The sequence below is a fragment of the Cydia strobilella genome, chromosome 25, assembly GCF_947568885.1.
Source record: "Cydia strobilella chromosome 25, ilCydStro3.1, whole genome shotgun sequence".
NCBI lineage: Eukaryota > Metazoa > Arthropoda > Insecta > Lepidoptera > Tortricidae > Cydia > Cydia strobilella.
In genome coordinates, this window is record NC_086065.1 from 5,841,939 (window position 1) to 5,866,527 (window position 24,589).

Below are 24,589 nucleotides of genomic sequence, written 5' to 3' on the forward strand. Positions count from 1 at the left end.
ATTTCAAAACGAAAAAGGATTTCGAGTACATATTATTAGCAAAAATTTCGATGTTATATTTAGATTTTCTGATGAATATTGTATTTTTTTGTAGATTTTACACTTCGTTATCAATAGTTTTAAGGATAGTGCTGGTTTCACTAATGTATTTTTTTTTTAATAATAAAATTTCTATATAAATATATCTTTAGTTTTGTTGATTGCCCTTAATTTATCAAAAATAAAAGGAGATTTAATGTTGGATTTTAATTTCTTTATTTGTGCACAAATATGAATGGTTAGAAGGTAAGTTGCTAGTACCTAACCTATCTATTTACATTTAATCAAAATAAATGACTTTATATATTACGATTATTTGAAAGAAAGAAAGAAAGAAAGAAAATACATTTATTTGACACCACAACATATTACATAAAAAAGAAAAGCATGCAGACAAAAAAACATTTGGACGCCAAAAAGGATCCGGAACTCAGCATAGTGCCGCGGCAAACCGTGGCGCTGGTTTTCTGTGGGGACCTGGCTTAATCTAAAAATAATGGCGACACGTACGCCAACGACACACAAATAAAATTTGGTACATTCAGAGGGATAAGATAAACTATTATCCTGTTTTATAAGCGCTAGCAACTAAAACGTTTGAAGTCGATGCCAAGCCAAATTTTAAAAGCGTCAACACCCCGTCAAATCGAATGCCAACCCTGGTGTAGTTTGAACAGTTTGAAGAAATTTATAAGAAAAAAAAAACAGTATATAGCCAGTATTATAACCAGTATTGTAACTATTTGGCTTGGCACCGACTAAAATTCAAACTCTTTTTAAGAAATAAAAAGATTACTCCGGCACAGTCACAGGCACCTTGTCAGTAGAAAACACGGGAAAACCCCGGAAAATTAAAAAAAATTAGGCGCAGAGCTGACTTCCATAGAAAATTTGAATTTCGCGCCAAGTTCTACTGACACGTTGGGATGGAATATTTTTTTTTAATGCCTAGCAGTGACTGTGACTCTTGAGTGCGGGCCATGGGTTGTGCCCTGTTGTGCGGAACTGAAAAATGCTACCAGTGTGGAATGAAATGAAATGGAAAATACGACAAATGTCAAAAACTAAACGGGTGCAAAGTGGAAATGATTTTTTGACCCTAATTTTTTGTTTAGTGGTCAAACCAAATTGTCGGTAAATAAGAACAAAAAAAAACTATACTCATCCTTTTCTTTTGGGTGCTCGTACTAGTGTAAGACAAAGATAGTATGATTCTCTCTGTCTATGTTTGAAATGAGACAGTCCTTTGATAAACTATAGTTAAATCATGTCAGTAGAAAAAGGCGCGAAATTCAAATTTTCTATGGGACGATATCCCTTCGCCCCTACATTTTTTAAATTTGCCGTTTTTCCTACTGACAAGATTAGCTTGACCAACTATATATTTATCTTCTTGTTACCACAGATCATATAATACTTTGTTACTGAAAATTTGGTTTGTAATGATTGTGAAACTATGCCAAGACTATAACTAGTGCGAAAACAAAACGTTTTGACGTTTACGTTTATATAGTCACCATGGTTTACGTTTTATGACAGAACCTAAAATAGCGTTCATCCAAAATTCGTAAGTTTTCTTTAATTATTAATTAACATTCAATAAAAATTAATTTATGATTTTATAAAATTTTAATCGTAACAAACGTTTAGACGTATGTTGTATACACAGAGATTAAATATATTATGTTTTTATTTTATTGTAGAGTTGATCATTATTAGTAAAGTCATGACTGTTTATTGCTGCTTACCTGCTTAGTTAGGTTTCGGAACGTTCACTTCAGTGCAAACACTGCTGTGAATTGTGATTATTAGCGAATTAATTTTTATAAACACAAACACTTTCTGATCAAATAGTTATCGTGTAGAATCTTGTTTGTTGCGAACTACGGATTTGTATTTCATACCCAGTGACGCTATAAATCCGTATTAATTGCTACTTTACAATAAAAATGTCCGATGCAGAGGTTGAAGTTCCTTCTACGTTTAAAAAGAGAACCATTAAGAATAGAGGTGGTAGAAAGCGCAAAACTTCCAGTTCAGAAGGTAAAATATGTTTTAAGATTGTTATTATAACTTTGTGTTAATGTTATACGGATAATGTTTGAGGTTATGTTTTGGTTTGCAAGGGCTTAGAAGTTTTAGGCAGCTCATAAGTCATGGAGAGACCTGGGAACCTACCTTCGAATATCGTTATCTGTCTCTCTATTTTGAATATACCAGCGTCAGAGGCAGATAACATAATATTTTTTTTGTAATTTTTTTTATAGAAAAGAACAGTTCAGATTCAGATGAACAGACCGTTGTTTTGCCAACTAAGAGACCTCAGAAGGCCAACCCTAACATACAGTCTACGGGCACGAAGCGGCAGAGGCCTGAGATACATGATGATGATAGCAGTGACAATGAGGACAAAGTAAGTTATTTTTGCGAGGGACACAATCTTTAGTGTTCTACATTGACATGAGTACAGTAGAAACTTGATTATCCAAACTAATTGAGACCGAAACCAGTTTGGGCGGGGTTTTAGCAGGGCTCCGTTGACCCAGGGAACGAGACAATGATTTTGACATTTCACCATATTCCTAGGAATTACGTGATCTGCCTAATTTTGCGATTGGCCGCCAACATACATCTTCTTCCGCGGTTTCTCATGTCTGAGGGTCGCAACCACATGAGGTCGTTATTTTGTGCACAAAGGCTCTGATTTTCCGCCTTCCTGATAATAGGCGCCTGTGTAGATCCCTGGCAGGCCTTTACAGTGTCTACCCAGCGGGTTGGTGGACCAACATACATATTAGCTTCCAATTTAAAATAAAACACCAATATTTTCCTTGTCTAAGATTTAATGTGGCATTCCATCAAAGAAGGGTCCTTATGTTTCATGTGCATAAGGACCCTTCTTTGATGGAAAAACAAAGATAGTTGATAACAAGCAGATAACAAGTTATTATCGTGTACTTTTATTATGTATCTATGTTACAACTTCTTGAATAAACGTCTTTTATTATTATTTGTATCTCCTCGGATTTCACGGGCCTATAAATCCCGGTCTTTTGATAGGCTTGCGTGGGGATATAGGTCCAACACGACGAAGACACGCCGGAGACGGAGACCTTGACCGACTCTCTGGAGCACTCGGGTCCGTGGGGTCGTCACTCCCCAACAGCTCGCCACAAGCTGCCCTGCGGGCTTATTATTATTATTATTATTAAGTTTTAATTGAATATTTGCCATATTTTTAATGTTTCCAGCCAAAGCAGAACCTGACGCTATCAGTGCAGCAACAGCGGGAAAACGCAACTGCCACATATGAACTAGATACTGAAACAGACCGAGATGCTCAGGCCATCTTCGAGAAGGCTCAGAAGATCAATGAAGAGCTGCAGGGACAGGCTGATGATAAGGTAGATACACACTTTGTGAATAAAATCAGTTTCAGTCAGATCAGTAGACTAGGAGTTGTTAAACTAATCAACTAACAGGACTGGAAATTAAAAACTGTAATAGATGTCATATATTAAAGAAAAAGTGATGAAGCCCTCCAGTGGTGAATATACATCTATTACAGTTTTTAATTTATATATAGTAGTGTGACTACTTAAAAAACACAAATCAAAATATTTAATAAAATAATTTGATTTGTTCCCAAACTTGTTAACTAACAGTAAACTAAACATCCGCAAAGAGGCGCTGAGTAGCGACATGACATTTATCAAAACTACCAATATAGGTAGCTGCAACATCGTCCTGGCATGGCCACTGTCAGACGAGATCAGGATGATGTGCAAGCTATACTTAAAAATAATGTAGTTGTGTAGGTAATATTGCAGTACTACATTATTACTATAGATCTCAGTACACCCCACACTGACACCGTCACTGAGTGACGAAACCCCATTTAAAAAGAATAAAAAAATAGATATAAGAAACAAAAAACATTTTACATTATAGAGGCTTTGTGAGCTGTAGACATCGCATTTTATTATTATTATAACTTAGAACTGAAATGAATGGCTCCGCCATATTGAAAAGATTCCAATTCCTGAATCAATAGAAATTTGTATTAAATTAGTTTGTAGGTTTCAAACAACGGCTTATCCTTTGTCTATTGTTAAGCACGTGCCACTACCTGGAAAAAAACAACTGGACAAGTGCGAGTCAGACTCACCCACCGAGGGTTCCGTACTTTTTTAGTATTTGTTGTTGTAGCGGCAACAGAAATACATCATCTGTGAAAATTTCAACTGCCTAGCTATCACGGTTCATGAGATACAGCCTGGTGACAGACGGACAGCGGAGTCTTAGTAATAGGGTCCCGTTTTTACCCTTTGGGTACGGAACCCGGGGATGAAGTTACTCACGTCCGTAGGAATAGCCACTAACACTCTGCACGTGTCCCCTGGGTGGCGCTAAACGAGTAACAAACTATGGCTGCTGTACCTGTTGTTGTAAAATAACCTCACAGCAGCTCGAGTTCGAGTTGCTTCAAATTTGTAAAGCGACCATGAATTGTAATAAGCCATACGACTAAATAAATAAACTACTTGCGGTTCTGAAACCGCAAGAAATTAATTTGCATTGCGTTCTAAGCCTTACTTTAGTTGTTACTTAAAATATGTACTGATTGCGTAGGTGTACCGAGGATTGAACAATTATGCACAATACTACAAGAAGCGAGATACAGCTGCAGGCAATGCTAGCTCCGGCTTAGTGCGAAAAGGTCCCATCAGGGCCCCGGCAAATTTGAGGGCCACTGTCAGGTAATATTGATTTATCTCATATAATATAACCATCTCTGCTGGCTGGCTGGCTGGACGTCCAGCCGGGCTAGCACATGATTGGCGCGACAGTATGTTGCCGCGAGATAGACTACCCATCCCTCTTTAATTAATACAGTTTGACAAAGACGGGCAGCCTATCTCGCGGCGACATACTGTCGCGCCAATCATGTGCTAGGCCTACTGATAGCGGACATGCAAGAGAACAATCTCACAGGGACTTCCGGTTCGAACGCCATCTTGATAGTAGCCTCGCGATTAATTCCTTTGTTTTTTGCTCATTAATATTGTTTAAAGTGTAATATCGATAGCTTTATTATACAATTATCTAATGTGGTAGTGTGCAGTGAATGGAGAATTAATCTCAAAGCGTGTTTAACCACCATTTTGGAGTCAACGGCTGGTAGTCCACGTGCTATCGGTTTTACGAGACAACTACAACAACCACCGAACAGCGTCGTGCTCTAAGAGCATTTATTTTGTTCCTACCCTTTTACGTGTCATTGGCTATGGGCAACACCGCCCTCAAGTCCATCAAGAAGAAAAAAAAAAAAGTCTCACACCTGTCCTGTTATAAAACTGCAGGGTCTATTGTAAATATTGTAATGAATTGAGTTTTTGTGGTCCAGATTGAATGATTAACTTTCAACAATACTTAATTAAAATTTATATAAAACGATTGAATATGGGGTTATTTTGTTTTGTTTACAGATGGGACTACCAACCTGATATATGCAAGGACTACAAGGAGACCGGTTTTTGTGGGTTTGGAGGTAAGTTCAATCACAACCAAAATTATTATACATGTCTCTAAGGCACTTAGCACACTGATAACGATTCGCCGCTCCGATGTTTGAGCGAGACCACGCTATGCACGCATTATAGCGACATCCCGCATCGGAACGACGAAGTGCGACTTGTATTCAGTATGCTAAGTATTGAATATAGAAATTTGATATTGGCTGAATGCAATACTTAGCTGTCATTTGCGCTTTAGTTTTTATGTTTAGTTCCTAAAATGGCCATGTGGCGCTAGTAGTACGATGGTGGACGTTTGGTCGTATGCGTTTACTTACCGGTGTTATTCGATCGAATATATTGATTATTTACGTAAGTCTTCTTGTTTCCTTATTTCGCGTTAGTGTCCCCTCCTTATTATTTAGCGGCCGTTGCAGCCGATAAAATACGGCGTTTCGTGAACCTTAGATTTCCTTTGACAGGATTGGTCCTTAAGACCCAAGGATTGATTTAAGAAGTGAAGCTACCAAGATTATTTAGTATATGTATATTTCAGTTTATGACTCTCAATTGATCCTTCATCAACAGATTCGTGTAAATTCCTTCACGATCGCTCGGACTACAAGCATGGGTGGCAGCTGGAGCGAGAAGAGGTGGCGCCCGAGGGGGGCGGGGGCGGGGACTCCGACTATGAGGTACATAGACATAGTATAGTAGTTATAGACATGAAACCGAGCGACATCTATTGACAGGTTAATGTATGGCAGCATAATCCTTTTTCTCTTTCACTCTTATAAATTTCGGTATTTCGCCATCGCCTCCTACCTATGCTGCCATAACCCGACCATGAAAAAAAACCCGGTCGGTGATAAGTACAAAGCATGGCACTATTTTCTCTTTCCTCTTATAGGAATCGCAATGAGACTATCTTTCTCTATCAAAGAGTGTCAGGCCCTTGATGAGGTACAAAACTAGGGTATTTGACTACTAATCAAATCGGTTTCCTTTTTGGAACTGTCAAAACGATTTTGCTACTATGGAATTTATGTGAAACACTAGCACGTGTCAGTCACAATCAAATTAGTTACTCTTTATAGTTTTATACGGGCTTTAAAATGGAAATTGTGCCTACATTTTTATTTTTATTTTTTTTTATTTTTTTTATTGATAAAAATGTTTACATGACATTACAGTTGAACCAATGCGTCACGAAGCTTAAGGCCGTTCCATTGGTTTGCCGCTGTCTCTGTCACATTTCGCAAGAAAGAACGGGAAAGATCATGCGCGCCAAGTGTCAATTATGATCGAATTTTGTCGATTTTTATTTATTTTAAAAACGTTACCCTAGAATATCGAAATTCGAAAGCTATGAAATTATTATTTAAGTTAAGATTGTTTTTTCTTCTTTTTTTGTTTATAGTATCACATAATAAATAACCGAGTAAAGTTAGATTAAAAGTCCGAGTTAGAGGTTACTTTGGGAAATAATTGTATCGAGCGAAGTGTCATAATTCGTGTATCGGAAGCTATGATATTAAAGATAATATAGTCAAGAACTACATATATTTTTTCCACGTCTACGAATATCAACGCCTCTTAAAAAAACAGGATCATATAAGGAGATTTTTCGCCTTCTGGCTCAGGGAACCGCCTTAACTAACAGCAATAATAATACATATAACAGCAAAAAATAACTGCTGTCTACGTTTCTTTACTAATCTCTCTAACGATCTATAATTTATAATAACTTATTTACGTTACAGATACACAGTGATGATGAGTTACCGTTCCGATGCTTCATATGCCGAAGTAGTTTCACAGACCCCGTTGTCACAAAGTAAGTAAAATTATAATAAGGTTTTTGATACAATTACAAAGTAATTGAGAAACAGGCGGAATAGTAGATTGTTAACCAAGGGTGGAAAGTGAACCACTCCATGCGAGATATTTTGGCGCTCGAACGAAGTGAAAGCGCCAATAGTTCGAGGGTGAGATGGTTACTTTTACCCACACTCAGTTAAACACTCTACTTTTCATTTCGACTATGAGGAAAGTCAAACACAAGAAATGTAGGTTTATTATTGGTAAGTACATATATGTGGTATTTTCTATAAAAAGGGACCTTATTGTCGATGGCGCTTACGCCATTATAAACGATGCTCTAATATAAATACAATGCCGCGCGACGCTGTGCAGCGTAAGCGCCATCGACAATAAGGTCCCTTTTCATAGAAAATGCCCCATATCTCTTTAGAACAAATTATTAAAAAACTGTTTAATAGGTAAGTATATTTCTTTAGGACAAATTATAGGTATGTAATCCACATAACAACAATGAAATTAAATTAGTTGAAGATTACGGTAAAATTTGAACAATTCGAAAAATTAACAGTTTTGCCAGGCATATTTATATTACAATTACTTTCCACCCTAGAGTGGTAAAAGCAATTTTCCACCCGGCTATCAGCCTATGAAAGATGAACTTTCCTGGAGTGATGAAAAATATGTACGCTGAAGCCGTGCGTGTCAGGTGACGTCTTTGGCTATCAAAAGGTTAAAAACCGGACAGGTGCAAGTCGGACTCGCCCACCGAGGGTTCCGTACTTTTTAGTATTTGTTGTTATAGCGGCAACAGAAATGCATCATCTGTGAAAATTTCAACTGTCTAGCTATCACGGTTCATGAGATACGGAACCCTAAAAACAGTGTTTTTTGGCTTGCACGTTTTAAGAACTTAATTTTTATCTCATTTACCGGTTTATTTGAGAACATTTTTTTTTCAGATGTAAACACTACTTCTGTGAAAAATGCGCTTTAGACAACTACAAGAAATCAACTCGGTGTTTCATTTGCAACACACAGACCAACGGAGTGTTTAACCCAGCGAAGGAACTGGAGGTTAAGCTAAAGCAGCGAGCCGATGATGATGATGATGACGATGACGATGATGATTGATAATAAATTATTTAAAATAACTGGCATATTTGCTATCATTTCACTGATGACCTTAAGCAGGCATGGCTCACTCCGCGTTCGTCGCGTCGCTACAAGTACATGCGGCCCACACCAATGTTGGTGTCTAGCCGTAGTAGTTGCCGCTAAATTAAGGTGCTAATATTTATGAAATTTTAATTTGAAAACAAAAATCGTATAATGAATCAATTATTTTATTTTTCAACAATTATTAATGTAGCTAACAATATTAAAAAGATTTTATTTTTCAACAAAATCGCCTAATAATTTACATATGTTTTTCGAGTTTACAAAATCACATAAATATAATATTAGTTCAGTTAAAATATACCAGTATATTTCAATTCAAGATGTGGATAAGGTCACGGACTTTAATTGTTGATCCATTTAGGGCTAAAGCTAATTTGGTTATCAATTCTAATTTAACTGTATGCAATATCCAATGTTAAGTGAACCCTAAAAGGCTCAACAATTAAAGTCCGCGAATGTGCCTTTCACCTTGTACCTTTCATATCTGTGTGCTGGTACTGCTGGTCAAAAATCGTGGGTTTTGCGTGCTATATAAAGCAAAGAGAAAATGATTACAAATTCGGCAGGATCCCTCCTAACAGCAGTTATACGTCAGCGACGTAATTGTGACGCCATAATTACGTCATCATTACGTCATTATGACGTCGCTGACGTCACTGCTACCTGATATCATGACACAGACAAGATGTTAAGGTGTAATAGCGTTACAAAACTAACATTCAAATATTACATAAACGTATTTAATTTAGATACAGTATGCTAGGGTTATCCTGACATCTTTACTGAACTAAAGCTTCAAGAATTACTTATGTCCAAGATATAATTTTCTGATAGTCTTATCAACCTTGTTCCAAGGCAGGAACAATTTCAAACCTTCTTTTTCCGGAGTACTTTCGACATCATCTCTCACGCAGTTAGCATTGCAGATGAAATCGCAAGTCTGAGTCTGAACATTGAAATGTAGACCTTCAGAGCATGTGCCTAAGACAGCGTTTTCTCCGTCACAGCGCCAGAATTTATCGCAGTCGTGTTCATGAGCCCATGCACCTACATTGCAAGAAGTCTTACATTTGTCTGATTCTTCTTGGCTGCCGTTTTCAGCACTTTCGCTAGCTCCAGATTCTCCGTTGTTATTTTCATTGCTCTCTCCGCTTTCATCACTGCCGGCGTTGGCACATGCAGCATTTTCTGGCCAGTCGCACACCTGAGAAAAATAATAATGACACAGTCATTAAAATCTTGGTTTTATATCAGCATATTAGGTAACTTTATGGGCCATCGACTGAACAAGGAGAAAGTGTTTCAATAAAACTGTATTAGTGTTGTGTCATGGCTGACGGGACAGAACGACAAAAAAAACAAGTGCGAGTCGGACTCGCCCACCGAGGGTTCCGTACTTTTTAGTATTTTGTTGTTATAGCGGCAACAGAAATACATCATCTATCACGGTTGATGAGATACAGCCTGGTGACAGACAGACGGACTGAGGAGTCTTAGTAATAGGGTCCCCTTTTTACCCTTTGGGTACGGAACCCTAAAAAATGATCAACTGTGTTTTTTCGAAACAAAAAACGAAGTAGGACTGAATCCTTTCACTTCCATTATTCAATGCTTTTAAAAGCTATTTTGTAATTCAAGTTACCTGTAAAGTAGGGTTGAAATGAGTTCCCGGGGCACAATCTCTCTCGACCTTCTCTCCAAACACGCAGTCGTAGAACTTGGTACAGTCACTTTCATGAGGCAACAGCTGATCAACATCGAAGTCAGCAGGGCATCCGTTGGGTAAAATGCCGCTTTCTTCGCTACTTCCGTTGTTTTCGTTGCTGTTTCCATTATTCTCGTTACTGTTGCTGTTTCCATTCTCAGCGCTTCCATTAGATTCGTTTTCACCGCTACCGGCGTTGGCACATCCAGCGTTTTGTGGCCAGTCGCACACCTGAAAAAAGTTAATAATGAAACAGTCTTTAGAATGATGGTTTTATAGATCGAAATATGAATATTTCAGCGTAAAATGTACTTTTTCTACTCCAGCACTCTTATTTGTAGATTAAATGACTGCCAGAGAGATCGAAATCAACTTATTAAGAAGCGCGGTGCGCGGGGTCCCGGCGCAGTGTTATAAGGATCCTAACAGCAGTGTTCTTAGGGATATTCATATAATATTATGCAACTGTTGTTTTTTTTCTGACTTCTAGGCAAACATCTACAAACCATTATATTTTATTTCTAATTGTAGGTGTTTGCTACTGTCTTAAAAAAATATTGTGTGCAACGGGACATAAGTAATTAGGTTTAAAAATTCTCGGGCCTATTTATAAAACTCGACTTCGTTTAGTTTTGTGACTTTGGTCCTTGAATTTTAAGAACCCTTAAGGATGACTAACGTTAGACCGGGCCGTGACCGGGCCGGAGCTTCCGGCGCTTACTTTTCTATGACATGACAGGTGATCACGTGATGCTTTCCATAGAAAACGAAGCGCCGGAAGCTCCGGCCCGGTCACGGCCCGGTCTAACGTGAGTCATCCTTTATTATGTAAATCTGTTGCACAAAATACTATTAAAGGCTATTTTGTAATTCAAGTCACCTGTAAAGTAGGGTTGAAATGAGTTCCCGGGGCACAATCTCTCTCGACCTTTTCTCCAAACACGCAGTAGTAGAACTTGGCACAATCGCTTTCATGAGGTAACAGCTGATGGACATTGAAGTCAGCAGGGCATCCGTTAGGTAAAATGCCGCTTTCTTCGCTACTTCCGTTGCTTTCATTGCTGTTTCCATGGTTCTCGTTGCTGCCGCTGTTTCCGTTTTCTTCGTTGCTGCTTTCATTCTCAGCGCTTCCAGTAGATTCGTTTTCACCGCTGCCGGCGTTGGCACATCCAGCGTTTTGTGGCCAGTCGCACACCTGAGAAAAAGTTAATAATGACACAGTCTTTAAAATGATGGTTTCATAGATTGAAATATGAATGTTTCAGCATAAAATGTACTTTTTCTACCCCAACACTCTTATTTGTTGATAGCCAGTGAGATCGAAATATTCGAAATCAACTTCATAAGAAGCGCTTTGCTCGGGGCCTCAGCGCAGTATTATAAGGATCCCAACAGCAATGTTCTTAGGGATATTCAAACAATATTACGCAACTGTAGTTTTTTTTATTCTGACTTCTAGGCAAAGATCTACAAACCAATATTTACTTTGATTTAATTTCTAATTTTAGGTGTTTGCCGCTGTCTTAGAAAAATGTATATATATAAAATATACTCAACTTCGTTTAGTTTTGTGACTTTGGCCCTTGAATTTTAAGAACCCTTATTATGTAAATATGTACCTGTTGCACAAAATACTATTAAAAGCTATTTTGTAATTCAAGTTACCTGTAAAGTAGGGTTGAAATGAGTTCCCGGGGCACAATCTCTCTCGACCTTCTCTCCAAACACGCAGTCGTAGAACTTGGTACAGTCACTTTCATGAGGCAACAGCTGATCAACATCGAAGTCAGCAGGGCATCCGTTGGGTAAAATGCCGCTTTCTTCGCTACTTCCGTTGTTTTCGTTGCTGTTTCCATTATTCTCGTTACTGTTGCTGTTTCCATTCTCAGCGCTTCCATTAGATTCGTTTTCACCGCTACCGGCGTTGGCACATCCAGCGTTTTGTGGCCAGTCGCACACCTGAGAAAAGTTAATAATGAAACAGTCTTTAGAATGATAGTTTTATAGATCGAAATATGAATATTTCAGCGTAAAATGTACTTTTTTTTACTCCAGCACTCTTATTTGTAGATTAAATGACTGCCAGTGAGATCGAAATCAACTTATTAAGAAGCGCGGTGTGAGGGGTCCCGGCGCAGTGTTATAAGGATCCTAACAGCAGTGTTCTTAGGGATATTCATATAATATTATGCAACTGTTGTTTTTTTTTCTGACTTCTAGGCAAACATCTACAAACCAATATATTTTATTTTATAGTATTTTGTGCAACAGATATTTACATAATAAAGGATGACTCACGTTAGACCGGGCCGGAGCTTCCGGCGCTTCGTTTTCTATGGGAAGCATCACGTGATCACCTGTCATGTCATAGAAAAGTACCCGGCCCGGTCACGGCCCGGTCATACGTGAGTCATCCTTTATTATGTAAATATCTGTTGCAGAAAATACTATTAAAGGCTATTTTGTAATTCAAGTCACCTGTAAAGTAGGGTTGAAATGAGTTCCCGGGGCACAATCTCTCTCGACCTTCTCTCCAAACACGCAGTAGTAGAACTTGGCACAATTGCTTTCATGAGGCAACAGCTGATGGACATTGAAGTCAGCAGGGCATCCGTTGGGTAAAATGCCGCTTTCTTCGCTACTTCCGTTGCTTTCATTGCTGTTTACATGGTTCTCGTTGCTGCCGCTGTTTCCGTTTTCTTCGTTGCTGCTTCCATTCTCAGCGCTTCCAGTAGATTCGTTTTCACCGCTGCCGGCGTTGGCACATCCAGCGTTTTGTGGCCAGTCGCACACCTGAGAAAAAGTTAATAAAGAGTCTTTAAAATGATGGTTTTATAGATTGAAATATGAATGTTTCAGGTACATAATTAGATCTTAAAATTCTCGGGCCTGTCTTTACAAAACTGAACTTCGTTTAGTTTTGTGACTGGCCTTTGGCCCTTGAATTTTAAGAACCCTTATTATGTACCTGTTGCACAAAAATACTATTAAATGCTATGTTCAGGCATAATAAAACATGTCTATCGGCTACATAATTCAAATGACGCGGAAAAACGCCGCCCTTGCGCCGATCGCGCGACAGTCACGCCACTCTCCGGTGAGCTCCGCCCATGGCTAAAAAGGGAAACGAGTCGCAAGAGAAAACAAAATACGGGCGGCACGTTTTTGCTGTCGCGCTGTATTAAAAACGGTTTTATTGTGAAAATGCTGTACATTTGACCTGTGGCGGTTCTGTGTTTGTGTAAAAGGTGTTAAGGAACTCGGAACATTAAATTTAAGAACCAACGAGAGCGGGGGCTCTGCCCCATGCCCCATTGAAGCCGGCTTCGAGGCGGTTAGCAACAGGTAATTACCGTGTTATTTGTTTATGTAGTTGATGATGTGTATTTGCCTGAACATGGGGTTTAAGATAGTATAGTTATTAACATGCTACTTTGTAATTCGAGTCACCTGCAAAGTAGGGTTGAAATGAGTTCCCGGGGCACAATCTCTCTCGACCTTCTCTCCAAACACGCAGTAGTAGAACTTGGCACAATCGCTTTCATGAGGCAACAGCTGATGAACATTGAAGTCAGCAGGGCATCCGTTGGGTAAAATGCCGCTTTCTTCGCTACTTCCGTTGCTTTCATTGCTGTTTCCATGGTTCTCGTTGCTGCCGCTGTTTTCGTTTCCTTCGTTGCTGCTTCCATTTTCAGAGCTTCCAGTAGATTCATTTTCACCGCTGCCGGCGTTGGCACATCCAGCGTTTTGTGGCCAGTCGCACACCTGAGAAAAATTTAATAATGACATAATCTTTAAAATGATGGTTTTATAGATTGAAATATTAATGTTTCAGCATAAAATGAAAGATAGATATAACTCCGTAATAGATGGATACAGTCTAAGGAAAAAACGTGCGTCGAAAATCACGAAAATTTGATTCTCGCTCAAATGGTGCCACTACCTTTGGCCTACTCTCGTATAGAGGGCGTTGATGGTTTCGTTTGTTATTTAACATTTTTAACGCATATCGGTGAAAGACCATGGGTCAAAATCATAAAAATAGTTAATGCAAATAAAAAAAAAAACATTTATCCATATTTTAATACATTTTATCGTATTTCTATAAATCTTCATTTTTAGTTTTAAAGTGTGTCGATAGATGGCAGTAAATTTACTGTGGTTACAAAATTTACTATGACAGTACGGCTCTATCCTATTATATCCTCTTAGATACAAAGTACTTTTTCTACTCCAGCACTCTTATTTGTATTTTGTAGATTAAATGACTGTCAGTGAGATCGAAATCAACTTCATAAGAAGCGCGGTGCGCGGGGTCCCGGCGCAGTGCAGTTATAAGGATCCTAACAGCAGTGCTCTTAGGGATATTTATACAATATTATGCAACTGTTGTTTTTTTTATTCTTACTTCTGGGCAAAGATTTACAAACCAATATTTACTTTGATTTTATTTCTAATTTTAGGTGTTTGCCGCTGTCTTAGAAAAAAATATTGTGTGCAATGGTACATAATTAGGTCTTAAAATTCTCGGGCCTGTCTTTACAAAACTCAACTTCGTTTAGTTGAATTTTAAAAAGCCTTATTATGTACCTGATGCACAAAATACTATTAAAGGCTATTTTGTAATTCAAGTCACCTGTAAAGTAGGGTTGAAATGAGTTCCCGGGGCACAATCTCTCTCGACCTTTTCTCCAAACACGCAGTAGTAGAACTTGGCACAGTTAGTTTCATGAGGCAACAGCTGATGGACATCGAAGTCAGCAGGGCATCCGTTGGGTAAAATACCGCTTTCTTCGCAACTTCCGTTGCTTTCATTGCTATTTCCATTGTCCTCGTGACTGTTGCTGTTTCCATTCTCAGCGCTTCCAGTAGATTCGTTTTCACCGCTGCCGGCGTTGGCACATGCAGCGTCTTCTGGCCTGACGCATGCCTGAGAAAAATTAATTATAAGGACACGGTTGAAAACCTAGAAAGACAAGTCCAGTAAATACCTAGACTTGGCTGACGTGATAACCGAGTGCGGTTCACTGTATATAACAACTATGGATATATTATTGGTCGATATAACAATCAAGGTATATAATTTATAAGACATATACATACGAATGACATATTTTTATCAGATATATCTCTCATACAGTATAACAGGTATTTGATATAATATCTTTCAACCTAATGCTGAGTTAGTATAACGCACATTCTTTATAATAAGTTTCGGCACAACACTCATTGGCTAGGCATTAGAGACATATTTTTAGGGTTCCGTACCAAAAAGGTACAAAAGGAACCATTATTTTTTTATTATAATTGTTTATTTAAAAGGCACACTAAACAGACAACATTCAACATAGTTACAAAGAGTACATGAGTGGTAGGTATTGCATAAGAATGCCATCCAAAGCAAGCATGCACAGCAAGAAAGAAATATAAGGAGCAAAAACTATCCTAAAACTATAAAAAAGTATCCTAAAACTACTCAAAATTATACTAAATTACATACATACATACATACATATAATCACGCCTATTTCCCGGAGGGGTAGGCAAAGACCACGGATTTCCACTTGCTACGATCCTGACATACCTCTTTCGCTTCCTTCACTTTCATAACATTCCTCATACACGCTCGCCGGTTTAGGGTGCTCTTGACCTGGCCTTTCTTCAGGATTTCCCCGATCTGATCAGAGAAAGTCCGCCGAGGTCTGCCCCTTCCAACTCCCGTTTCTACATCTCCCTTATATACTCTCTTTGTTAGCCTCCTTTCACTCATAAACACTAAATTACAAATTACAAAATTTCGCAAATACTTAATAATTACATGTCAAATTGGTGGTTATGGTGCGACTCTGTCCGTCTGTCTCATCTGTTTGTCACATTGCTAAATATCTCGAGAACTACTGAAGCTATCGATTTGAAATTTGGAATAGTTATGATAATGAACAGCGCTAACCTTAACACTTTGGAAGTGTATTTTTTTAATTTTGTTTATATTAATTATGAAAAATGCCCAATACAAAGAGGGGGCAAAAAGTCAAAGTCTAGTTATTAGTTCGAGTGGGACATCATTTGATGAGCTCGAATTGAACATTACAAAACAATTTTCTATTTGTTTTTCATAGTGAAAAAAAAATTGACTTATGAAGGAAAATGTGAAAAAAATACCACCCCCCCTTATCTCCGAAGTTTACCAACGTTTTTTTTTAATTTTTACATAATAACATTATCATAAATATTACAGGAAAAATATAATCACACTATCTTAATTTTTTTTTAATTATCAAAAAACATTTTCTTATTTAATTTGCAATTTGAGTGCGTTTGCGGGTGTTTGCTATACTTAAAATGTTTATGAGATTACAATAAAAATACCTTCTTTTAAATAAAACAAAAATTGTTGAAATCGATTCATTACGTTACATTTTTACTTTTAAAATGCCAAATTCAGTGTTTTTGTAAAGATTTTTAATCTTTGACTTTGGCCTTTGTTCCATTTGTATGGAAATTGTCACCGCCCCGCGCTATATATTTTATTCTTTTACGAAAAAAAAGTATGAATACCTACTTTAAAGTGATATTTTCTAAACTGAAGAATAGATGGGCTACATTGTCCGCTTTTTTATTTATTGCGAATCGCCACAATGTGATTGTAATAGCCAAAATTGTCGCAAAACATTTTTGTATGGAAAGGTATAATAATTATATCAAAAATGAATTCCTCGTCCCTAAATTATACGAAAATGATATAATTATAACTTGCCCTAGTTGCTAAGAGCAGGAAGAAATATAGCATAGATTGGACCTGTGGAGCCGACCCTTTCCTCCTTCCTCTTTTGGGGGTAGGCACGGTACGATCTCGTGGCTACCGGACCAACTCGGCTTTGTTTGACCTAAGGAACAATCGTGCCAAGCGGCATCGCCCCTTACTAAATTTAAGGAAATTAAACTTATCTTCAACATACGCGATGTAATCCGTTTTCATCATAGTTTTATTTCATTAGTATCTGTCGCGGTAACCGAAGACAATATTATCTACTTCGAGTTTTCGATACAATTACATGCCATTTTGTAGATCAACTAACCTGATAAGCAGCGCTGAAATGAGCTCCAGGGGCACAATCTCTCTCGACCTTCTCTCCAAACACGCAGTCGTAGTACTTGGTACAGTCACTTTCATGAGGCAACAGCTGATCAACATCGAAGTCAGCAGGGCATCCGTTGGGTAAAATGCCCCTTTCTTCGCTACTTCCGTTGTTTTCGTTGCTGTTTCCATTATTCTCGTTACTGTTGCTATTTCCATTCTCAGCGCTTCCATTAGATTCGTTTTCACCGCTACCGGCGTTGGCACATCCAGCGTTTTGTGGCCAGTCGCACACCTGTCAAAAGTTAATAATGACACAGTCTTTAAAATGATGGTTTTATAGATTGAAATATGAATGTTTCAGCATATGTACTTTTTCTACTCCAGCATTCTTATTTGTAGATTAAATGACTGCCAGAGATCGAAATCAACTTCATAAGAAGCGCGGTGCGCGGGGCCCCGGCGCAGTGTTATAAGGATCCCAACAGCAGTGTTCTTAGGGATATTCATACAATATTACGCAACTGTAGTTTTTTTTTTTAAATCTGGCTTCTAGGCAAAGATCTACCAACCATTATTTACTTTGATTTAATTTCTAATTTTAGGTGTTTGCCGCTGTCTTAGTAAAATATTGTGTGCAACGGTACTTAATTAGGTCTTAAAATTCTCGGGCCTGTCTTTACAAAACTCAACTTCGTTTAGTTTTGTGCTTTTGAAATTGAAATTGAAAATATTTATTTCAGGCACAGAACAGAACCCATATAGTGTTAGTACAAAAATTATAATATGCTACCTATATCTATGTTAGTGTGTATACTATGTAGTAAAACAATAAATACCTAAAAACTAATTATTTCGATGATGCGCTGGGCTCATGTAATTGGTTCCAACGCCTCATCAGTGGGCAGTCCACTCTGACGACAAATTGGCCCTTGAATTTAAGAGCCCTTATTAGGTACCTGTTGCACAAAATACTATTAAAGGCTATTTTGTTATTCGAGTCACCTGTAAAGTAGGGTTGAAATGAGTTCCCGGGGCACAATCTCTCTCGATCTTCTTTCCAAACACGCAGTAGTAGAACTTGGCACAATCGCTTTCATGAGGCAACAGCTGATGGACGTTGAAGTCAGCAGGGCATCCGTTGGGTAAAATGCCGCTTTCTTCGCTACTTCCGTTGCTTTCATTGCTGTTCCCATGGTTCTCGTTGCTGCCGCTGTTTCCGTTTCCTTCGTTGCTGCTTCCATTCTCAGCGCTTCCAGTAGATTCGTTTTCACCGCTGCCGGCGTTGGCACATCCAGCGTTTTGTGGCCAGTCGCACACCTGAGAAAAAGTTAATAATGACACAGTCTTTAAAATGATGGTTTTATAGATTGAAATATGAATGTTTCAGCATATGTACTTTTTCTACTCCAGCACTCTTATTTGTAGATTAAATGACTGCCAGAGAGATCGAAATCAACTTCATAAGAAGTGCGGTGCGCGGGGCCCCGGCGCAGTGTTATAAGGATCCCAACAGCAGTGTTCTTAGGGATATTCATACAATATTACGCAACTGTAGTTTTTTTTTAAATTCTGGCTTCTAGGCAAAAATCTACCAACCATTATTTACTTTGATTTAATTTCTAATTTTAGGTGTTTGCCGCTGTCTTAGTAAAATATTGTGTGCAACGGTACTTAATTAGGTCTTAAAATTCTCGGGCCTGTTTACAAAACTCAACTTCGTGTAGTTTTGTGATTTTGGCCCTTGCATTTTAAGAACCCTTATTATGTACCTGTTGCATAAAATACCATTAAAGGCTATTTTGTAATTCAAGTCACCTGTAAAGTAGGGTTGAAATGAGTTCCCGGGGCACAATCTCTCTCGATCTTCTTTCCAAACACGCAGTAGTAGAACTTGGCACAATCACTTTCATGAGGCAACAGCTGATGGACGTTGAAGCCAGCAGGGCATCCGTTGGGTAAAATGCCGCTTTCTTCGCTACTTCCGTTGCTTTCATTGCTGTTTCCATGGTTCTCGTTGCTGCCGCTGTTTCCGTTTCCTTCGTTGCTGCTTCCATTGTCAGCGCTTCCAGTAGATTCGTTTTCACCGCTGCCGGCGTTGGCACATCCAGCGTTTTGTGGCCAGTCGCACACCTGAGAAAAAGTTAATAATGACACAGTCTTTAAAATGATGGTTTTATAGATTGAAATATGAATGTTACAGCATATGTACTTTTTCTACTCCAGCACTCTTATTTGTAGATTAAATGACTGCCAGAGAGATCGAAATCAACTTCATAAGAAGCGCGGTGTGCGGGGCCCCGGCGCAGTGTTATAAGGATCCCAACAGCAGTGTTCTTAGGGATATTCATACAATATTACGCAACTGTAGTTTTTTTTAAAATTCTGGCTTCTAGGCAAAGATCTACCAACCATTATTTACTTTGATTTAATTTATAATTTTAGGTGTTTGCCTCTGTCTTAGTAAAATATTGTGTGCAACGGTACATAATTAAGTCTTAAAATTCTCGGGCCTGTCTTTACAAAACTCAACTTCGTTTAATTTGTGACTGGCCCTTGAATTTTAAGAACCCTTATTATGTACCTGTTGCACAAAATACTATTAAAGGCTATTTTGTAATTCAAGTAACCTGTAAAGTAGGGTTGAAATGAGTTCCCAGGGCACAATCTCTCTCGATCTTCATTCCAAACACGCAGTAGTAGAACTTGGCACAATCACTTTCATGAGGCAACAGCTGATGGACGTTGAAGCCAGCAGGGCATCCGTTGGGTAAAATGCCGCTTTCTTCGCTACTTCCGTTGTTTTCATTGCTGTTTCCATGGTTCTCGTTGCTGTTATGCTCGTTACTGTTGCTGTTTCCATTCTCAGCGCTTCCAGCTTCGGTCTCCGCTGACTCCTCGCTCTTTTCGGACGTAGGAGGAACTCTTGGCAGTTGGCAGTTTGCATCATCCGGGTGTACACAAGTCTGTAAAAGAACTCGATAAGGTAAGATAAGAGAGGGAAAAGGAGCGGCGAGTCCCACACACTGTGCGTAAGTGCATTCCCACTCCGACAAAAAAAAAGGTCTTTCAAAATGAATAAGGATCTCCAACAACCATTTTTTGATTAAGTGATTATTTTCGGAAATAATCGCTCCGAAGGAAAAAATAAAAAATGTGCCCCCCCCCTTCCTCTCACTTATAAATAAAAATTGTAAAACAAAACCGTAATAAATACTTTCAATGAAAACTATAGCGAATATAATAGGTACCTACAGCCGTTTTTGAGTTATTGCAAAAAATCTTCTCTTTTTAGTAAAAAGACGTACAAAGCGCTGCGAAAGTATACTCCCTTTTGCTTGTGTGTACATGATTCTTACTAATAGGGGGCTATTATTTAGCCTATTCTGACAGAATGGTGAGTACGGAACTCTACACTGAGCATGGCCCGACATGCTCTTGGCCAATTTTTTACATATTAAGGATGACTCACGTTAGACCGGGCCGTGTCCGGGCCGGAGCTTCCGGCGCTTACTTTTCTATGACATGCCAGGTGATCACGTGGTGCTTTCCATAGAAAACGAAGCGCCGGAAGCTCCGCCCCGGGCACGGCCCGGTTTAACGTGAATCATCCTTTATTCGGCATGTCCGTAGCTGGCAGTGCCGGTTTGTCAAACATAAATGTTTGTAGGAAAGTAATTAAGACTTGGCTTTTATGTTCTCCATGAGCCGTCGCAATATTACTGTCTGAAAACTAGGAAAGCAGCAAACTTGAAATGATTGGCGTTTTCTTTTAAAAATTGTCATTTGGCTAGACCCTCAACAGTGGTTGTGTATGAGCTTAAGTCACGTTAGTCACGTTAGACCGGGCCGTGACCGGGCCGGAGCTTCCGGCGCTTACTTTTCTATGACATGACAGGTGATCACGTGATGCTTTCTATAGAAAACGAAGCGCCGGAAGCTCGGCCCGGTCTAACGTGAGTCATCCTTTAAGCGAAGGCTCAAGAAGGCTTGTCTTCTTAGCCTGTGGTTTAAGGTCAAGGATGACTGATGAGCAAGTTACAAACTTTGCCTCAAGTTGGAATAATCCTCGGAAACTGTAGGAGACGAAGGAAACTTTCACTTTGGAAATGAAAAATTTCGAATCCATTACTAAAATATGAGGAGTTCCCGATTTTTTTCCAAGTGTAAATTTCGCATACCTAATTGGAAAATTTCCGACATCAGTTAGTTAGTTTTGCTGGGCATTTTCCTCAAATAAATCGATAACCATTGTGCCTATTTTGCCTGAAAACGAGGTAGCGTTACTCTAACCATCCCAGCTTCTTCACAAAATATAGCAATGTCTTCAGGTTGCTAACTGCCACCTTCAGTTAAAGTCAGTTACGGACATCAGTCAATGCAAAGATAGATATAACTCCGTAATAGATGGATACAGTCTAAGGAAAAAACGTGCCTCGAAACTCAAGAAAATTTGATTCTCTATCAGATGGCGCCACTACCTTTGGCCTACTCTCGTATAGATGGCGTTTGACGGTTTCGTTCGTTATTTAACAATTTTAACACATATCAGTGTAAAAACATGGGTCAAAATCATATAAAAATAATAAATGCAATTAAAAAAATCATTTATCCGTATATAAATGCAGCGCTGGTGGCCTAGCGGTAAGAGCGTGCGACTTTCAATCCGGAGGTCGCGGGTTCAAACCCCGGCTCGTACCAATGAGTTTTTCGGAACTTATGTACGAAATATCATTTGATATTTACCAGTCGCTTTTCGGTGAAGGAAAACATCGTGAGGAAACCGGACTGATCCTAACAAGGCCTAGTTCCCCCTCTGGGTTGAAAGGTCAGATGGCAGTCGCTTTCGTAAAAACTAGTGCCTACGTCGATTCTTAGGATTAGTTGTCAAGCGGACCCCAGGCTCCCAGGAGCCGTGGTAAAATGCCGGGATAACGCGAGGAAGAAGATTTATCCGTATATAAATACATTTTTTGATATTTTTATTTTTAGTTTTAATTGGCAACAGTTTTAATGACAAAATTTACTACGACAGTACCGTTCTATCTTATTATATCCTCTTTGGTCAAGGTAATACCTGAATTTCATATGAGAACTCAGTTCCCGGAGCACAGTCCCTCGGCGTGACCCACTTCTGCCCATACTCGCAGTAGTAGAACTTTGTGCAGTCCCACTCGTGGGGAAGCAGGTGGTGGCCCTCCGCTGGACAAAGATCACTCGTCGTTGAAGCTCCATTGTTTTCTACCAAAACATGTCTGGCGTTGGCCACGGCGACCGTGGCGAGAATTAGGATTTTTCCTGGAAAAAAAATGATATACAAACATTGTGGAAAGAACAGATTTATTTATTAAGCCCCCGGCAAGCTCATACCTTCCCATACAAACGTATTGGTTTCGCTCTAATTTTAAAACTACGTGTTGGATTGTAATGAAACTTTGCACATACAATGACATGAGGTATATCTAGGTCTGAAATTAGTTTATTTAGCTCCCGTTTATAAAACAAACGAAATAGAGCAAAAACAAGTTTTGTATGAAAAATTCAGCGAATGTGTATTTTTTTAACTATGGTATCTGAAGCTACATAAACTAATTACAGACATAGATATACCTCATCCTATTGTAAGTACAAAGTTTCAGAGCAATCTAGCTAGTCGTTTTAAAATGAGAGCGGAACTACGTTTGTATGGAGAACCGAGTTTGCCGGAGACCGGCGGTTCCCTGAGCCAGAAGGCGAAAAATCTCCTTATATGATCCTGTTTTCCTAAGAGGCGTTGATATTCGTAGACGTGGAAAAAATATATGTAGTTCTTGACTATATTACCTTTAATATCATAGCTTCCGATACACGAATTATGACACTTCGCTCGATACAATTAATTCCCAAAGTAACCTCTAACTCGGGCTTTTAATCCAACTTTACTCGGTTATTTATTATGTGATACTATAAATAATAAAAGAAGAAAAAACAATCTTAACTTAAATAATAATTTCATAGCTTTCGAATTTCGATATTGTAGGGTAACGTTTTTAAAATAAATAAAAATCGACAAAATTCGATCAAAATTAACACTTGGCGCGCATGATCTTTCCCGTTCTTTCTTGCGAAATGTGACAGAGACAGCGGCAAACCGACGGAACGGCCTTAAGCGACTTTTGAAGGAGGAGGTTCTTAATTCGTCGGTATCGCATTTTTTAAACGGTTCCCTTCGTATAAATATAATCAGAAAATATAAATAAGTGGTCGAAAAATCTTGATGTAATCGATTTTTCGACAGAGGCATGTCTACATTTTGTATATGCTGGATATACAAATAACGAAACACAGGTACCTATGTAACTACGAAAAACTAGTGTCCAACCGAAGTTTCTGTTTAGGCAGGTGTCGGCATACAAATCATGTTTCTGCCGAAGGTTCGGTTTCGTCCGAAACTACAGCAAAACCGAGCCTTCGGTTTCGGCTTCGTCAAAGAATCCGGTTTCGGTTGGATACTAGTAAAAATGAGCGTCAAATCGATTTATCTGAGTTTGAAGTTAAGCGACACAATTTTTTTGTGAAATCGGTTATTTTTGGGTTTAAAAAATATTAATAAGAAGTTTCCGAAGTTACCAAATTTATATAGGAAAAGTTATCAGAAATTTAAATTTAGCAAATACTTACTAAAAACATCATCATGATGATTCATTTAGCAAGTAAGTACTGATTGACTAGTACGTTATCTTTTCGCGGATTAGCAAAGTAATATTTTGGTATTAACTAGAAACATGTCAAAACCTTAATAGATTGTTTATCTATTATCCTAACTCTGCTTGGCTAATTAATATGTGATAAGTATATAAAATTATCAATAATACTCTTTTGATAAATTCCCACAAGCATATTTCTGAATGGAAACTTGCTCTAAATTCTCGTGTAAGTTGCCAGAAACTTCCGAGAATGTTCCTGATTTTTTTTAAATGTTCTACAACTTCCACATTGTTAAACAAGGCCCAATTTGTGTAGAACTTACCGATCATTTTGGCGTCAAATGGGACGCGACACGTTAATAAAAGAAACTATAGCTCTTAAGGAACACTTCAGTGTCTTTGAATAAGAACTAAACTGATTATTTTATCACGTATCTTCTCATTATATAGTTGTAATTACTTTTGATACAAGACTGATAAGATTTATTGCATCTAGAATTTGTAAATTAGGTATATCGATGTTATAAACAAGTCTTAATCTTGTAAATGCCCTGAATTAATC

The 24,589-nt window shown here is 38.4% G+C and overlaps 2 protein-coding genes across 2 annotated transcripts; one reads left to right on the plus strand and one right to left on the minus strand.

Moving 5' to 3' along the window:
* Positions 1-1,865: 1,865 nt before the first annotated feature.
* On the plus strand, positions 1,866-8,530 carry LOC134752941 (E3 ubiquitin-protein ligase RNF113A). Its single transcript, XM_063688718.1, has 8 exons — positions 1,866-2,082; positions 2,307-2,452; positions 3,291-3,443; positions 4,672-4,799; positions 5,529-5,590; positions 6,144-6,250; positions 7,319-7,392; positions 8,339-8,530. Exons 1-8 carry the CDS (start codon positions 1,989-1,991, stop codon positions 8,508-8,510), a joined length of 936 nt encoding a protein of 311 aa, XP_063544788.1. The 5' UTR covers positions 1,866-1,988; the 3' UTR covers positions 8,511-8,530.
* Positions 8,531-9,328: 798 nt separating this feature from the next.
* Positions 9,329-24,427, minus strand: LOC134752576 (putative uncharacterized protein DDB_G0282133). Its single transcript, XM_063688244.1, has 13 exons — positions 24,351-24,427; positions 22,419-22,639; positions 19,972-20,307; positions 19,160-19,474; positions 18,347-18,661; positions 17,343-17,636; positions 14,900-15,193; positions 13,714-14,028; positions 12,742-13,056; positions 11,929-12,222; positions 11,144-11,458; positions 10,201-10,494; positions 9,329-9,762 (listed from the first exon to the last, which is right to left on the minus strand). Exons 1-13 carry the CDS (start codon positions 24,355-24,357, stop codon positions 9,361-9,363), a joined length of 3,717 nt encoding a protein of 1,238 aa, XP_063544314.1. The 5' UTR covers positions 24,358-24,427; the 3' UTR covers positions 9,329-9,360.
* Between the last annotated feature and the right edge of the window lie 162 nt (positions 24,428-24,589).

Coding starts and splice junctions, on each gene's coding strand:
- LOC134752941 (XM_063688718.1), top strand. CDS start 1,989: ATGTCCGATGCAGAGGTTGAAGTTCCTTCTACGTTTAAAAAGAGAACC. Junction 5,591..6,143: donor CGGTTTTTGTGGGTTTGGAG/GTAAGTTCAATC, acceptor CTTCATCAACAG/ATTCGTGTAAATTCCTTCAC. Junction 6,251..7,318: donor GCGGGGACTCCGACTATGAG/GTACATAGACAT, acceptor TTTACGTTACAG/ATACACAGTGATGATGAGTT.
- LOC134752576 (XM_063688244.1), bottom strand. Junction 19,475..19,971: donor ATTTCAACCCTACTTTACAG/GTTACTTGAATT, acceptor ACTTTTTCTCAG/GTGTGCGACTGGCCACAAAA. Junction 17,637..18,346: donor ATTTCAACCCTACTTTACAG/GTGACTCGAATA, acceptor AACTTTTGACAG/GTGTGCGACTGGCCACAAAA.